The 17,686-nt window shown below is 39.0% G+C and overlaps 1 protein-coding gene across 1 annotated transcript; it reads right to left on the bottom strand.

The window, feature by feature from the left end:
• Positions 1–3,527: 3,527 nt before the first annotated feature.
• NKX2-8 (NK2 homeobox 8) lies at positions 3,528–4,608 on the bottom strand. Its single transcript, XM_077294910.1, has 2 exons — positions 4,389–4,608; positions 3,528–4,179 (listed from the first exon to the last, which is right to left on the bottom strand). The coding sequence occupies exons 1-2, from the start codon at positions 4,531–4,533 to the stop codon at positions 3,695–3,697; spliced, it is 630 nt and encodes a 209-aa protein (XP_077151025.1). The 5' UTR covers positions 4,534–4,608; the 3' UTR covers positions 3,528–3,694.
• Between the last annotated feature and the right edge of the window lie 13,078 nt (positions 4,609–17,686).

Here is a 17,686-nt window from a genome sequence, read left to right as displayed (position 1 = left end):
TACTCCAGTTTGCATCAGGTGCTTGGGTATGCACCAAATATCATGAGTGCTCGAGTGACATGCTCGAGTCCCTGCCCCGCATGTTTTGAGGCTGTTAGACACCCCCCCAAAAAAATCCACGATACTCCATGCATATCCGACCACCCGATGCAAACTCGAATAGTGAGCATTTGCGCTCAACACTAGCCGTCATATCATCATCCTTTTGTGTTTTTTTTTAAATTTTGAAAAAAAAACCTATTCTAACTTCACCCCTAACACATCCTTAACCCTAGCACAATCCTAACCACAACCCTAACACACACCAAACCCCAACCCTTACCCTAACCTCAAACCTAACTCTAACCCCAAACCTAACCCTAGCTGCAAAGAATTGAAAAAAATTAAAAAAAATTTATTTTACAATTTTTATCTAACTTAGAGGGTGAAAAAGAGGGAATTGGGTTTACTATTTTTTTTTATTTTGATCACTATGATAGGTTCTATCACAGTGATCAAAAGGAGCCAATAGGAAAAATTCCCTATTGTTGCCGGGTACCGGCCAGCAGATCTCGGTGGGCGCATTGCGCATGTGCCAGCCATCTTATTCCAGGAAGATGACACAGAGAGCTGGGGAATGGAGCAGGATGGTTCAGGGATGGTGGAGGTATCGGGGGCTTGGAGAACTCCATTTCTCTCTTCTCTGATTTACTAGATCATATCAGAAAAGAGAGAAGTGAATTATAAACTGGACTTTTCTTTGTGATCACCTTTCTTCGTGAATAATGGCGATCACATGACAGGGAACATGAAAACCGGTCCTGATCATGTTCTCTAGGGTCTCGGCTACCCCCCGGTAGCTAAGACCCTGGAGATTTTCTGACACTGGGCAGCACTGAGGAATAAGTACCCTTAACAGCCACTATTAAAAAGCGTATTGCAGGTCGTTAAGGGGTTAAAAGGGTTGTCCCTTCAGGAAATCTTCATTCCCAGTGACTTTTGGCATAAAAAAGTGCTATATTAATTTTCCCCGGGTACCCTGTTGAGTCTTTGCCGCTACTCCCAATGTCTGGAATTACCAGCAACCAATAACCAATCTCAGTGGCTCTGCATGAGTTAGGGCACAAGCCGCTGAGCTCACTGATTGGGTGCCATGCTGTTGATGTGATGGCAGCACTGCAGCCAATGACAGACACTGGGAGCAGCGGTGGAGACTCAGTGATGGACCCAGGGTCAGTGAGTATAGTCTGGCTTATTTTTTTTAATACCAAACTGCTCTGCTGGACAAAAGTTTCCTGAAAAACATTTCATTAGAAGAAAATATCTAGGAGCCGGTTCAACAATTGAGATGTTTTGTACTCTAGTCTTGATACAGGGTGCGCTAGTGTAAGGAGCACCAAATTTATTAAGAGGCATGGACCCTTTCAGCATCAAGGACAGGAGTCCATTTCTGCTATAATTTACAACATTGTTTCGGTATAAGTTCTGACAAATTTGTTGGGCTGCATTCAGGCACGCTCTCTCCAGCTGGACACACTGTTTATATAAAAAATCAAAAGCTGAAAAAGTTTTGCGCACATAGAAGATAATGTCAAGTATCTGGTGCAAAACTGTCTGATGAAAGTGTTTGGAGATTTAACAGACTTTGTGCTCCCTGTTATCTCCTGTAGCCTCATAAGGCTGTCCCCATCGGGAAAGTTTTTCCAGGTCACATTAACTGAAATCTTCTGAATATATTGCTAGATGCCAGTGTAAAAATAAAGAATTGTAATTGTTGTGAACACAAAATTTTTTTCCAAAATTTTTTTGGGGTGTAATATTAGGCATGTGTGACATGTAGAAGTCTCCACTTTCTTAACATAAATCATGATCCTACACTCAGCTTGATTTTGTAGGAAGAGTGAACATGACCACATTGTTATATTAAACAATTATTTTTGTGTCTTTTCAGACAGTAAAAAAAAATATTACTCAGCTTCTCCGTAATGCTTACATCAATGGGAACTCATCAATTATTTCTCAGGATCTGTCAGCAAACCACCTGATTGTCACATACAAAGGAAGGGATTTCTAATTACCATGTAGTGAGTGTCCTATGGGAAAGCTTAGTAAATTCTGCAGGAAGAAACTGGTGACCACAATGTACCAAAACATCCAACATTCTTTAATTCTAATTAGTAGATTTATTTGGTCAAAATTATTTAACCTAAAAAACTGGCAGATGAACTTTTTGCTTAAAAGACTATAGGTATCTATACATCAGTACATATGATAGTCACTAATTCATATAGGCACATTCTCATTGAGAGTGGATGATTAATATGAGCGTGAGTAATCATTCTCAGAGATCGAGTTTTTACTTTCTTGAAAGGTAGTTTGCTGTTTGTTATCCTGTTTATTTTGGCTATTTTTTCATCTGAAATGATGTTTTCCTTGCTGTTCAAATCATTAAAAGAATAGAGAGAGAGAGAGAAATGAAGCACCCCAACATGCAAAAAAATTGCAAACAATTAAAAAAAACTCACATGCAAACCTCCTGGACCAACAATCTCATAATCCGTCAGATACATAAAGATAAAAAGAGACAGCAATCCAGTATTAGGCAAAAAGTGCGGACTTTATTAGCCCATGTGGCGACGTTTCGGTCCTATCACAGAACCTTTCTCAAGGAGTTTTATATATATATATATATATATATATATATATATATATATATATATATATAAATGTCCCATCAAAACCCTACAGAAATAATGCATATTTATATGTATATATGGAAAGTATTGTTACTGAGGGGTTTTCACATATCATTATATCATTATTAGAGTACATTAATAAATGTTAGATTTATGGATTGTAAGACAAAATTATGATGAAATGTAATCAGGAGGAAAAAAATATTAAGTTTGTAAAGTTGAAATGAAAAAAATAATGTTTAAAAGATTCTCAAAGAACGCATGTGAGGACCATAAGATGGAATCATATATCCATGTACCCAATAAAAAAAAAGTTAATAAAAAAAATGAACAAATGAAAAATATTTAAAAGCTCTTAAAAACCTGTGCATTGTCTGCATTATGTTTTTGTAGTAACAAGAAAACCTGTCAACAACAAGTATTTTTTGTGAGATTATATCTTGCATTTTTGCATAGGATGCAGAAAGTTAGAACATTTGCTGGTGCTATCGCTATGGATAAATTTTGTGATGTAAGTAACCATAGACCTGCTTTCTTGGTGGTAGTTATGGCTTTCTAACCTGTGCGGTGTGTCCAATTTTAGATCCATTTTTCAGGGTATAAATCACAATAAATAGTTGTAATAGAAGAAACACATAAACGTTTACTCAATACTATTCATGCTGAAATCGTTCTGGATATTGGTGAAGCTGCCTCCACTTACCTCTTAATAGACTAAATGGATAAACACAGATCATTGGATATAAAACACATTTAATTGGCCGTTAAATGGAAATGGACACATTATATCATATCTATGTACACAAATACAAATCTCTCAATATTTACATGTATAGTGGTAGGTACACTATTACCAATACTGATAGGTAACAAAGTTTATCACCTGATAAGACTATAAAGTTCCATGCTGCAAGTTTCTGAACTATAGTTTTTGGCCTAGGTGAATGTTTGAGTCTTTTGACATTCCACTTTTGATAACCTTTCAATACATTTTCGAGATCTTCTTGAAATGTCATTGGTCACCATCTCCAGGAAAGACTGGACGGGTGAGGTAGATGTTGGTTATGGTGGTAGCTGTGGACAAAACTAAAAGCTCCTGCAGGTGGCAGTGTGGGAAAAAGGGGCAACTTGTCTGTAGTGCTGACTGGAGAGCAAGTATGGCAAGGCTTCCCATCTCTAACCAGAACTGGGACCACAACATGCTTTAGTAGAGGTGGAGGAGAACTGCTCACCTCAGGCTTAGCTCTCTTCATCTTATATCTGTGGTTCTGGAACCATATCTTCACCTGGGTTGGTGTGAGTTGCAGAATATGTGCTAGTTGGTCCCTTTCAGGGGCTGAGAGATATCTTTGCTGGCGAAATCTCCTCTCTAGCTCTAGGGTTTGAGCTTTGGAGAAGAGGACTCTTCTTTTCTTCTTCTTCTCGGATTCATGGCTGTGCGATGTGTTTTCAGATCTCTGCATGGTGTCTGCCAAAGTTGTCTCTGAGCCACTCTCATCGGAAGCTGAAAAATAACAAAACAAACTATGTAAGTAGAAGAAAAAGTCAAACAATCAAGAAAAAGTAGTCATAAAATCATAATCATAATCACTAGAAAAACTTAAAAAAGTAATTAACAAATAGTGGCATACTATTCTCCCAAAACCACAACAACAGTTTTGGTGTAAAAAACTATGACATTCTATATTAAATTTTAAACCATCTCCAACTTACATATATAATGGTTCCTCTCATTCTCCATCCAGTCTGGGTAAGGAGAGCTCCTTAAGGATGAGTCTGCTGGGATAACGTTGCCATCATATTCCGGTAAATCCAAAATTCTCCGGACTGTGAAGCTTAATCTACTGGAAGAGGACATCTTTGTAGAAGGAATAATCCAAAAGTATGAGAGGTATGTGGGGTATGGTGGCCTATTCTTGGGTCCTTCTTCTCTCCGGTCTAGGCAAAATATTAGTGTCACTTACAGAGAGGAGCTGTTTATATAAACATGCCACCCCATGTACACACAAACATAAACTAACCGCATTCACACCGTCCCAATCTACGGCACGCTAAGTACCAGAATGAGTCAAGTGCTTAAGACCCTATTGGGAATAGAAGCCCCCTCCTCTCACCTCCACTTATCCTCACTCCTCCCTAGAGATAACCCTTACCTCCCAATGACAACAGGAAACAAGATTCATCTTTACATATTCTGTCTGATTAGTCCGAAGTGGAACAGATAATGGGAATTGTTACTTGTGAATAACATCCTGGGTGGCATGCAGTGACCAACATTCCCCTTCTAAAATGACCCTCCCCCACCTCCTTCTCCTCACCCCCTTTGCTTCTTCAGTGTAACTAAGGGATGCATCAACGTGAATTACAACCACAAATTAAATAACTAAAATGATTGATTCGCTTTTATGGAGAATTTGCCATCTTTTCATGATGGCTGATAGAAATCGTTGGTTTTGCATTATTCAGGATGTTTTCTACCCAGATTTCATTTGCATCCACCTGCCCTGTGTGAGATAGTACAAGCAATTCAGCCTTTACACTATCTCCCCAGGACCTGTTGAAAAGAGCCATGCTACTGGCGATAAGGGACATATTTACTTTCACTCTGAATAAGAAAAGCTGTCTAAGAGGGAATAAAAATGGCCAGATTATCCCGATAAGAGCCTGTCTGTAACTTATTTTGCTCCTCTCATCACTGGTTTTATTCTTTTCTCTCTCCTTTTCTCCCTCTTTCACCATAGACTTTAGACAAAGGACATCTTTTCACCCCAATTTCTATGTAAATTGAGGGCACTGCCATATAAAATCATTGTTTTATTCCACGTTTTGCTAATTTTGTCACATATATTGATATATATTGGTGGATTGGCTTCCTTTGATAGATGCATAATATGCTATGATCACCATTTATTACATTAAGCAGTTTAATTGTAAAATACAGATCAAATAATTATTAAAGTCTAATATATATATATATATATATATATATATATATATATATATATATATATATATATATATATATATATACATGTAAAGCGCCATGGATGGATCAAATGGCTCTGTAATAAATAATAATAATAATAATAATAATAATGATAATATATTAGGGGGTAATTGTCAGAGCTGAGAATCAAAATTGCACACTTTATATAGGACTGCAGGTAAATGTCTTCTATCTTTATTCTTTATAAACCTTCAAAGACAGAGATCATTTTGGCCACTAATACACAAAATATAAAAAAATAGAAACAAAGTCAGCTACCCATGGGAAGATCCATTGCATGGAAACTCGTAGAGTCACAAGAGGAGTAAATAGGAAATGCAAGATATTCCAGCATCACAGCCTTCTGTTAAAAGCCATGTATCTACTCATACAAAAATGGGAAAAAGTCACACCAACAATACAGCGCAAAACATTGGCAATCTTAGCAAATGTGTTTCTATTTTTGTATAAATAAATTCATTGCTCAATACAATCAGAGAGACATCATTGTTTATCATTTTTTTTGCATTTCAAGATATGTTTTTGGCATGTTTTTTTGGCACATAACGTGGTATGTAGTTCATAGGATTTTTTTTGTTTGGGAGCGGAATGTAAAACAATTTTTTTTGCTTACGCCATTCTCTGAACCCTTAAAATGATATGTTTCATACGTACTTGGCTTGTAATGATTAAGGAAATGCCTAATATGCATATCTTCTGCATTTATTCTGTTTATGATTTAATAAAAACTGTTGTAAATAATTTAGTATTTTTTTAACTTATCCTTTACCTTATTTATTTATTTATTTCATTCTGTTTACAATGGCTGAGAGTTGAATGAGTATGAGACATAGGGTGCCAAATGACGACGTCCGTTGACAAGACAAAATGTAATTATTATTTTTTGGATTCTGTGACTTTTCAGAATCCATAAATTTCACAAAAAATGTATCCAAAGAAATAGCATCCAACATGTTTCAAACTTTTTTGGTCTTATGTTCCATTTTTCTGTTTTCTTGGCAGCCACAGTAGAAAGTAGGCTCATTTTTTTGGAAAGTCTGCATTACTTATGTGTCATAGGTGCTTCTCCCACCTCTGGGATCTCCAATCTTCACATACGTGTGGGATTCAGAGGTGAGTCCTGAATATATCACACATTTGTGATATAACTATATGGAATATCCAAAGAATAAGATGGACAATACCCTTTATGTAGCTGTCGTATCACCGCTAATTAGAAGTCAAGATCCATTCCTGGCTTCAGTCTCAGTTTGTAACTTCCTAAAGTCAATGCAGGTTTCTCTAGTTAAACATAAAAGACCAGGATTCTGGGGAACCTTTGTGTTAAGAGCAAAATGGCAAAACCAAGAGTGGAACAGTCAGAGGAAAAGTATAATAGAAACATGTCACCACTTCTGGATTTTTCCTGGTTTTGGCTTACAAATACTGATGTAAAATACTGACCAAATACTGACCGTGTGCATGCAGTCTTACTCTTAGGCCGGGGTCACACTAGACCGTAATACGGACGAGTGCTATGCGATAAAAAATCGCATAGCACTCGGCCCAATGTTAATCTATGGTGCAGCTCCCATCATCCGATATTTTCTCCGCCGTATTCAGGATCCGAGTAAAATCGCAGCATGCTGCGACTGTCAGCGTATCTCGGCCGAGACTCGCCAATGCAAGTCTATGGGTGCGAGAAAAAATCGGATTACACATGGACCATGCGTGTGCATTGCGAGAAATACGCACCAGTGTTAGAGAAAAGCCGGTAATTTAATTGCCGGCTTTTCATTTCTCCTTCACAAACCCGACATGATATGAGACATGGTTTACATACAGTAAACCATCTCATATCCCTTTCTTTTTTTTTGTATATTCCACACTACTAATGTTAGTAGTGTATATGTGCAAAATTTGGGCGCTGTAGCTTGTAAAATAAAGGGTTAAATGGCAGAAAAAATTGGCGTGGGCTCCGGCGCAATTTTCTCCGCCAGAGTGGTAAAGCCAGTGACTGAGGGCAGATATTAATAGCCTAGAGAGGGTCCATGGTTATTAGCCCCCCCTGGCTACAAACATCTGCCCCCAGCCACCCCAGAAAAGGCACATCTGGAAGATGCGCCTATTCTGGCACTTGGCCACTCTCTTCCCACTCCCGTGTAGCGGTGGGATATGGGGTAATGAAGGGTTAATGTCACCTTGCTATTGTAAGGTGACATTAAGCCAGATTAATAATGGAGAGGCGTCAATTATGACACCTATCCATTATTAATCCAATAGTACGAAATGGTTAATAAAACACACACATTATTAAAAAGTATTTTAATGAAATAAACACACAGGTTGTTTTAGTATTTTATTGTTCTCTCAATCCATCCGGAACACCCTCGCTTGGCAAAATAATAAACCCACAATATACATACCCTCGGATGAACCGTCACGTCCCACGAGGTAATCCATCTGAAGGGGTTAACTCAATTTACAGGCAGAAGCTGCGCTAAAGCACTCGCTCATGCCTGTAACCCCCGGGGAATGAATGAAAGCTGAGCGATCTTTACTTATATTGAGTTGCGGTGAGGCGCCCTCTGGTGGATGTTCTCATGAACTGGAGCCTTGGAAAAGTTCCCACGCTCGAGTTCATATGAGTTCATCCACCAGAGGGCGCCTCACCGCAACTCAATGTAATACAGATCACTCTGCTTTCCTTTCAGCACCAGGGATTACAGACACGAGCGAGTGCTTTAGCGCAGCTCCTGCCTGTAAAATAATTAACCCCTTCAGATGGATTACCTCGTGGGACCTGACAGTTCCTCAGATGGTATGTATATTGTTGGTTTATTATTTTGCCAAGCGAGGGTGTTCCGGATGGATTGAGAGAACAATAAAATACTAAAACAACCTGTGTGTTTATTTCATTAAAATACTTTTTAATAATGTGTGTGTGTGTTTTTTAACCCTTTCATACAATTGGATTAATAATGGATAGGTGTCATAATTGACGCCTCTCCATTATTAATCTGGCTTAATGTCACCTTACAATAGCAAGTTGGCATTAACCCTTCATTACCCCATATCCCACCGCTACACGGGAGTGGAAAGAGAGTGGCCAAGTGCCAGAATAGGCGCATCTTCCAGATGTGCCTTTTCTGGGGTGGCTGGGGGCAGTTGTTTGTAGCCAGGGGGGGCCAATAACCATGGACCCTCTCCTGGCTATTAATATCTGCCCTCAGTCACTGGCTTTACCACTCTTGGCGGAGAAAATTGCGCACGCCAATTTTTTCCGCGATTTAACCCTTTATTTTACAAGCTACAGCAACCAAATTTTGCACATACACACTACTAACATTAGTAGTGTGGAATATGAAAAAAAAAGGGGATATGAGATGGTTTACTGTATGTAAACCATGTCTCATATCATGTCGGGTTTGTGAAGAAGAAATGAAAAGCCGGCAATTGAATTACCGGCTTTTCACAGATATCGCGCTGAATTAAATATAAATACAGAATATATATATGTGTGTCTCAATGACATGTATATATATATACTGTATATATGTTTTACCGAACATTTGAGCACATAAATCCATTCGATGTCGGTTTTGCAAGCCTGCGAGAAAATCTCGCAGTACGGATGCCATACGGATTACATACGGAGGATGCCATGCGCAAAATACGCTGACACACTCTACCTACGGATGACATATGGACCACTATTTTGGGAACATTTATCCGTATTACGGCCGTATTACGGCCATATTACGGCCGTAAAAAACGGACCGTATTGTCTTACGCTGAGTGTGACGCCGGCCTTAAAGTGATGTTATGAATGTCCAAATTTTTTGCGCAAGTTTTGCAACAGTTTATGGAACGTGCAACTGTTTGCACTTAAAAGGTGCAAAAAAAAGTTAAAATTAAAAAATTGACATTTTCTTATTTTGCACAAAATTAATGAACCACTGACAGAATTTTGAAGAATATCCACAAATACTACAAGACAAAAAAAGAAAAGTGACTGAATACAAACCCTCAAATGATGAATTATGACCTTTGATTGTGGCAAAAAGTGCCAAAACTGCATAATACACTGGATCAAATTTTTTTTTTTTTCATTGTGGAACTTTTCTTCATATAGTAGTCCATATTTTTAAGGACTTTAAGTTATTTTTTGGCATACTCTGAGCTACAAAAATTCAAAAGTGAGCACAATTTTTGATTTATGTTCGCCAAAGGTTTCAAAAACGAGCATGGAATACGTGAAAAGAGCATGGCCAACAATTTTTAGACCAATATATTATACTTTACTTTAGAAAAAGTCTCAAATTTTGGCACAAATTTCCACCTGCTTATAGGAGGTGTAGATTTGTTTTCTGATTTTAGGAAAGTCTAAAATTGACAACATAATAAATGAAAAAATATGATACAAATTACTCCTATGACCTCTTTTTCAGACTGGAGTATAAGTCTTGATACATTTACCCCACTGTGTTTCTTTGAGATCCAAAGCAATTTTTTTTCCAGAATCTAGTATGCTATAGATCTTACATAGTTATTAAGGTTGAAGGAAGACTGTAAGTCCATCTAGTTCAACCCATAGCCTAACCTAACATGCCCTAACATGTTGATCCAGGGGAAGGCAAAAAAAACCCATGTGGCAAAGAGTAACTCCACCATGGGGAAAAAAATTCCTTCCCGACTCCACATACGGCAATCAGACTAGTTCCCTGGATCAACGCCTTATCAAGGAATCTAATATATATACCCTGTAACATTATACTTTTCCAGAAAGGTATCCAGTCCCCTCTTAAATTTAATTAATGAATCACTCATTACAACATCATACGGCAGAGAGTTCCATAGTCTCACTGCTCTTACAGTAAAGAATCCACATGTTATTATGCTTAAACCTTCTTTCCTCCAGACGTAGAGGATGCCCCCTTGTCCCTGTCTCAGGTCTATGATTAAAAAGATCATCAGAAAGGTCTTTGTACTGTCCCCTCATATATTTATACATACAGATCTGGCATTTTTTTCAGCTGTTTTCCATAAAAATGATGCTTTTTTACAGGTATTGTATTTTAAAAAATTACGGTATTAATTTGAAATTAAAATGCTACCCAAAGGACACTAGTAAAAAAAACCCCTCAAAATAATGGTGTTTTTCTTCAAGCCAGTAAAAAGCAAAAAAAAGGTAGTTGTGAAAAAAGGGTAAGTTCACACTAGGCGTTTTTTCAGCGTTTTATTATCTGCAGCAAAACGTGATCTCTTCTCTTCTGTGGCAGGAAAGAACCTGCAGAAAAAAAACAAGTTTTTTTTTGGATTTTTTTGCAGCGGTTTTGATGCTTTTTTGTGTTTTTTTTTGCATGAAAAAAAAACGCATAGAAAAAACGCCCAGTGTGAATGTAGCCTTAAGGGGTTTTTCCGACCACTGGCGCTTATGGCATATCCATAGTATGCAACTCACCTTTTCTGCTAGAAGTTTAGGGATCTTGTGATTCTCTTTGTGTCGAGTATAAAGGTCAAAATAGAGAAAAATGGGGAGAGCAGGTTGAGCAACAATGCCACGCTCATTATACATTTCCGTGGGAGTGGGGTTACAGAAATAAAAAAGCACAGGAGACCCCAGTTCTCTCATTAGTTGAGGATTCTCTCCAATGTCAATAGTTGGGATGTCCCTTTAAGCGGTCTATCCATGTTGATTGTGCCCAATCTTTAGGCAAAGGAGACCTCTTGGATTCAAATGTCTTTATACTATAATTAGAATGAAAAAGGTAAAATGTTTAATACATGGCGCACTGCCAGCAAAAAACTGATCTTGTGTTTGCTAAACAGCATTTTATCATGTACAATATATTCTGTATTCTCGTGATTCATTTTGGTAAATATTTTCTGTATGAAAAACAACACAAAATATGCAAAAACTAAACAAAATAAACTTCGATCCATCACTGTAGAAGCAACCAAATTTATAGGAGTTGCAATGAAAAATGATGAGTTCTCTCAATCAAGTTGTAAGATGTATTAGCATTTACTAAATTAGCCTTTAAATTGGTTTGTTTTATTCTCTTGACAAGAGAAGGCTGTACAACCACCTAGTCATCTACCATGAGTGCCAGCAGACAATGGAAGCCCCGTGGACCAGTGTGGGAACTGATGCTGATGAGCCAAGCACGATCATTGCCTAGAGATAAAGACCAGACAATGGAATGCCAATCAATAGAGTTTTTACACTGTAAAACGTGGATACATCTCAACAATGGAGTGATACAAGCCTTCTGTGTAAACAAGTCATAAATTGATGACCCTTCCTGGAGGTAAGGTTAAGCTGGACCAAAGAATATGGATTTGATCACATGCTGCCTTTTGTAGTTTTGCGCATCTTTGAAGGGTAAAACTGCACTTTACAGTATCAAAAAAGTGAATGACATTTTTGAAATCTCATGCACAGGCAGCTTATTTTTTTGCTAGCGGATTTGAACCATCCAAGCTATTTTTTTTTTTCAAATCTGTAGCAAAACACATAAAAAATGTGCATATTGTTTGCAGTGTTTTTCCTGCGAACACGCTTGTTTTTAGTTCAGAAAAATCTGCCGCAACTCCTCAATGTGAGCACATACCTAGGTGATTCTCTTCAATACAGATTGCAGAAGGCTTCCGTGTAAAACTTGTGTGGTACAGGAGAATTTGCTGCTGTGTAATTGCAGGTTTATATACATAAATATGGAGAGAAGAATTAAAAAGAAAAATTAACAAAGTGCTGTTACATAATAGTATAAAACACTTTCTTTTATATAAAATGCAGCCCAAGTCTGAAGGGTTGGTATACTAATCATCACAAAAAATAATAGTATTTGTCACAATACACTGGACTCGTGTTTAGTAGCTCGGTATATTCATGAGGGATGCTAAGTAGTGATGAGTGAGTGTGCTCATTACTCGAGATTTCCGAGCATGCTCAGGTGTTTTCTGAGTATCTGGGGCGTGCTCGTAAATTATATTTGTGTCCCCGCAATTAAAACAAAGAAAATGAGAGAGAGAGCTAACACTTCCATCTCCTATGAAGTAGGTGCCACCTGTGATGACCAGATTATTACAGTAGATAAATGCTTTGAGAAAAAAAGACACAAGATCTGATATCTGTATATTCAAAAGGAAGGTGAAGTGGAAAATGTAACACCTTCAGAGGTAACTCTTGTTATCTTTAAAGAAAAACTGGACAATTGCAGTTAGACACTCTGTCTCTGGTGTCCAGATCTGAATATCGGGGTTTGATTGAATTCAATATTTGTGGGAGATATTCGGCACCATAGCAAAGGGACGGACATAACACATTCACTCGCATCACTGTAAGGTCATTCTAACCCCTTCAAATTAATAACGGTCCAATGGATGATGCCATCCAGGTCATGTTTCAACACTATGTAAAGATAAAATTTCGGTAAGAAACATAGCGATAATATCTAGCTCCTGGGACCTCCCAGGGCAAAGATATCCTGTAAGTTGGGGATCCCATAAAATTCTGAGAGACCTAGCACATCCCACAATCACCCTCCATAAGCTCATTAAGGGGAGGTATGTGGGCATAATATTGAGCTAATAAAAATGATAGCTTGGTTCTGCATTTTTGTTCATTCTTGATGACATAGGTTCGCTGTGAGAGTGTTCCATTCTGTTCCCAATCAGAGTGTTTTCCTCCATTAAGCTATGAGCCATTTCCGTGACATCAGTTTTAGTAGTTTTCTTTCGTTTTTGATTTTTACTTTCATGTGATTGCATATTGTATACTGTTTTGTATTGTAAATATATTGTAAACATTGCTTTGTTCCCATTTTGTATCATCTTTGTATGTTTTTATAAACATTGCCTACCTTTCTGGATTAAATATATAAAATAATAGCTCCGTTCCTCTTGCTCTGTAAACTGCACCCATGAAGTCATACACTTCCTGTAACAGATATCCAATTCGCTTGTATAAATGATTGTTGGTGGTAGCAAGTAGTTTGAGTTGGCAGTGACCATACAAACCGCAGTATATATATATAGATATATACATATATACATATATACAGGGTGGTCCATTTATATGGGTACACCTAAATAAAATGGGAATGGTTGGTGATATCAGCTTCCTGTTTGTGGCACATTAGTATATGGAAGGGGGAAAACTTTTCAAGATGGATGGTGACCATGGCGGCCATTTTGAAGTCCGACATTTTGCATAGAACTTTATTTTTTCCAATGGGAAGAGGATCACGTGACACATCAAACCTATTGAGAATTTCACAAGAAAAACAATGGTGCGCTTGGTTTTAAAGTAACTTTATTTTTTCATAAGTTATTTACAAGTTTATGACCACTTAGAAAATGTGTTAAAAGTGCTGCCCATTGTGTTGGATTGTCAATGGAACCCTCTTCTCCCACTCTTGACACACTGATAGCAACCCTGCAGAAGAAATGCTAGCACAGGCTTCCAGTATCTGTTGTTTCAGATACTGCACATCTCGAATCTTCACAGCATAGACAAATGCCTTCAGATGACCCCATGCATAAAAGTCTAAGGGGGTCAGATCGGGAGATCTGAACACGGGCATGGAATAAGACTGCACGGGGCGTGTGTTGTTGAACCATAAGGAACTTTCTGAAAAAAAAAAAGTTGTGCTCATTGCACCAAGGAAAAAATAATAAATAAATATACGGGACTGTTCTGCATTCCTGCGGGCAAAGGAGCCCTGAAACACCCCCAGAGTCAGGGGTAATGCAGCCGGTATGGCCAGGAGTGAATGTTGTTTTCTTTATTAATGTTTTTGTTGTGCCTGTTGGACCTTTCCTGCTGGATACCAGGACTCTGCCCTTGGAATGAGGTACGGACCGTGTGTGGCTACAGCAACAGACTGTTTTCGGACAGGTTGTACACACATCATTAAAGGGCAGTGCTATGCTAAAAGGGAGGGGGATGCCTTCCTTTTTCCAAGAACTGTTGACCTAAGGAAAGAGTCACCTAATTTTAAAATATGTTTGATACCGGTGGACAAAACCTCCACTTGATAGACTATGGGGGTTACCTGAAGGACTGTGTGTCAGGCACACCTCAAGAGAGAAATGACTCTCATGCATCATCAAAAGAGACTTTGCTCATGTTGAGCAGTATATTTCTACCCCAATTGCCTCCCTGCGTGGAGTATACTTTGTAAATAATAAAGCTTTACGAGTGAATGGTTCAGGACAACCATTGTTAAAGGGAGGAGGAATGGAAGGGGTGTACTGGGACCGTCTGATGCTCCTCCCCTTCCTTAATATATTTCCTGGTATGTATTATTGTATATTTATTGTTGCATCTAGCTATTTGTACATAATTAATAGGGAAAGTGCAGTGCCTCCGTTATTACACTAGATGGGGGTACATTAGTGAATATAGTTATTTAGGAGGCGTCAACCGTGAATAAGATAGAGGGTTTTTCCTGTTTAGATCAGTAGGGCCTTAGAGCCCGTACAGTGTGGTTGCCTCCACAACATTCGACGCAAGAAGCCCAGCAGTCCAGGGCCAGTGGGCCAGAAGGGCAGCAGTGACAGCAGCAGTGGGAATAGGAGCTGTAGCCAAAGACACACCAGTACAGGGATGCAGGTCGCTCATCATGTGGCAGCTTGCTTTATGGGCAGATGCCCTATTGTCTGGGTCGAAGCGGACTAGGGAATTCCTGAATGTAGTAAGGCTGAACAGGGAGGATGCTGCGGTTCCAGATGGAACGATATGACCCAGGCACCCACTGAAAGGCATAGGAAGAGTACAGGGAAAGAGAAGGTTGTGAATTGCATGGAACGCTACATTGATGCTGTATCTGAGATGGACGTGCTGCTAACGGAAAGAAGTAAAGTTATTTGTTTACAGTTGAATTTGGACTGTGTCTCTGTGCGCAATCGTACCCTGAAAGTGCAGAGACACAAGTACATTGACAAAAGGACATTGTTTGTATGTGACTGGAGACCAGGGTGCGCAAGAGCCATTAATCTCAGCCACGACTACAGCCCTGGCACTCCCTCACACTGTCATGAAATTTTACTGTACCCTGCACAGATTTAAGACCCACTGTGTCAGATATATCAAAGCAGCCCCAAAACATAACTAAGCCTCCTCCTTGTTTTACAGTAGGTACAATGTTCTTTTCTTTATATGCTTCATTTTTGTGTCTGTGAACACAGAGCTTATGTGACTTGCCTAAAAGCTCCAGTCTAGTCTGGACAAAGGACTTTCTCTCAGAAGCTTTGTGGCTTATCAATATGCATTTTGGAAAAATCGAGTCTCGCTTTTTAATGATTTGCTTTCAACAGTGATTCAAAGTCCACTTTTGCCTAGACAGTGACTGATCTGCAATCTGACACTAATGTACCTTGACCTTGGGGTTCACCACTAATCTCTTTGGAAGTTGTTCTGGGCTTCTTGGTTGCCATTCGTATTATCCATCTCTTCAGTTTGTCATCAATTTTCCTCTTGCAGCCACTTACAGGGAGGTTCGCTACAGTCCTATAGACGGTAAACTTCTGAATAACATGTGCAACTGTAGTAACAAGAGCATCAATCTGTTTGGAGATGGTCTTGTAGCCTTTACCTTTAACATGTTTGTCTATCAGTTTCTTTCTAATCTCCTCATACAACTTTGTTCTTAGCTTTCTTTCAGTGTGGCATACCCAATGCTACCAAACAGGACAATGACTACTTTCCATTCTCTAAATAGGCAGACTGATTGATCTGATGTCCCTAAGGTCAGATTATTTTCAATCTTTTCTATGGGTGCCATCATTTTTGTCCAGGTAATTTTTTTTCTGTTGAACCACAATTAAACAGCAATGTCTGATTGTCATTAGTTGATATTCAGTAAATGTAAATTAAAATTACTTTTGTCAGTTTCAAATTATTTCAGTGACCATTGTGTGCTTTTCTTACTTTACAAGAAGGCACCAACAATTTAGTCCAAGTGTGTAATCCATTGATTCAATCCCATGAGGAAGGTGAAGGTGCTAATTGCCCCATATTAGAGGAATTCCCCGCTGACTCAACATATGGCAATCAGACTAATTCCCTGGATGAATGTCCCATGACAGAATCTAGTATCCATAATCTGTAATATATTTATCAAGAAAGACATCTTGGGCTTCCTTGTTTTGTGAATCGACCATGGAAAAGTATTTTCTATGTATTTTTTGTTTTAAAGGGAACCTGTCACCCCCCCAGGCGTTTGAAACTAAAAGAGCCACCTTGTGCAGCAGTAATGCTGCATTCTGACAAGGTGGCTCTTTTAGTTCTGGGTGCTGTAACTGCAGAAATAATCCATTTTGTAATTTGTCCCAAATACCTTGTCTTCCGTCAAGGAGGCAGGCCTTTCCCCCCTGCTGCAGACACCACACAGCCGTCACTCAAATCATCTTTGTGCCGGGCGCCGCCTCCTCATCACTGTTTTGAAATGAGCCGGCGCCTGCGCTCTTTTCTCCTGCCTTGGGCAGGCGCAGTGAGCACTGCCTGTCCTCTGCGCTCATAAGAGCCACCTTGTCAGAATGCAGCATTACTGCTGCACAAGGTGGCTCTTTTAGTTTCAAATACCTGGGGGGTGACAGGTTCCCTTTAAGTAATTTTATATCTTGTATAAAGAAGGAAGCTTGGCAAAATGTGTATGGCATCTTAACCCCTTAATGGCCGCCGATATGCCTTTTAATGGCAGCAGTTAAGGATACTTATTCCTCAGTGGCGCTTTTTAATGACGCTGAGACATAAGGATATAGTGCCCCCAGCGTCGGAAAAATCTCCTGGATCTCAGCTATGACGGTTTTTACCATCCCTAGTGTTGTAAAAAAAAAGTCAGATTTCCCATTTATTTCTTTCTCCTCTGATATGATCTAGCATACCAGAGGAGAGAGAAATGGGGTTCCCTGAGCCCCACCCCGTACTTCCTGCATCCCAGGACCCTCCGGCTCCATTCCACAGCCCTCCACGTCATCTTCCCGGAAGAAATTGGTGGGCGCATGTGCAGTGCTC

The sequence above is a fragment of the Ranitomeya variabilis genome, chromosome 1 (genome assembly GCF_051348905.1).
Source record: "Ranitomeya variabilis isolate aRanVar5 chromosome 1, aRanVar5.hap1, whole genome shotgun sequence".
In the NCBI taxonomy this organism is placed as follows: Eukaryota; Metazoa; Chordata; class Amphibia; order Anura; family Dendrobatidae; genus Ranitomeya; species Ranitomeya variabilis.
This window is presented reverse-complemented; position numbering and strand designations above follow the sequence as displayed.

What these genes read in the sequence shown, in the direction of transcription:
- NKX2-8 (XM_077294910.1), bottom strand. Translation starts at nt 4,533, where the DNA reads ATGTCCTCTTCCAGTAGATTAAGCTTCACAGTCCGGAGAATTTTGGAT. An exon ending in TGAGAGGAACCATTATATAT is followed by an intron (nt 4,180 to 4,388) that starts GTAAGTTGGAGA and finishes GTTATTTTTCAG; the next exon opens with CTTCCGATGAGAGTGGCTCA.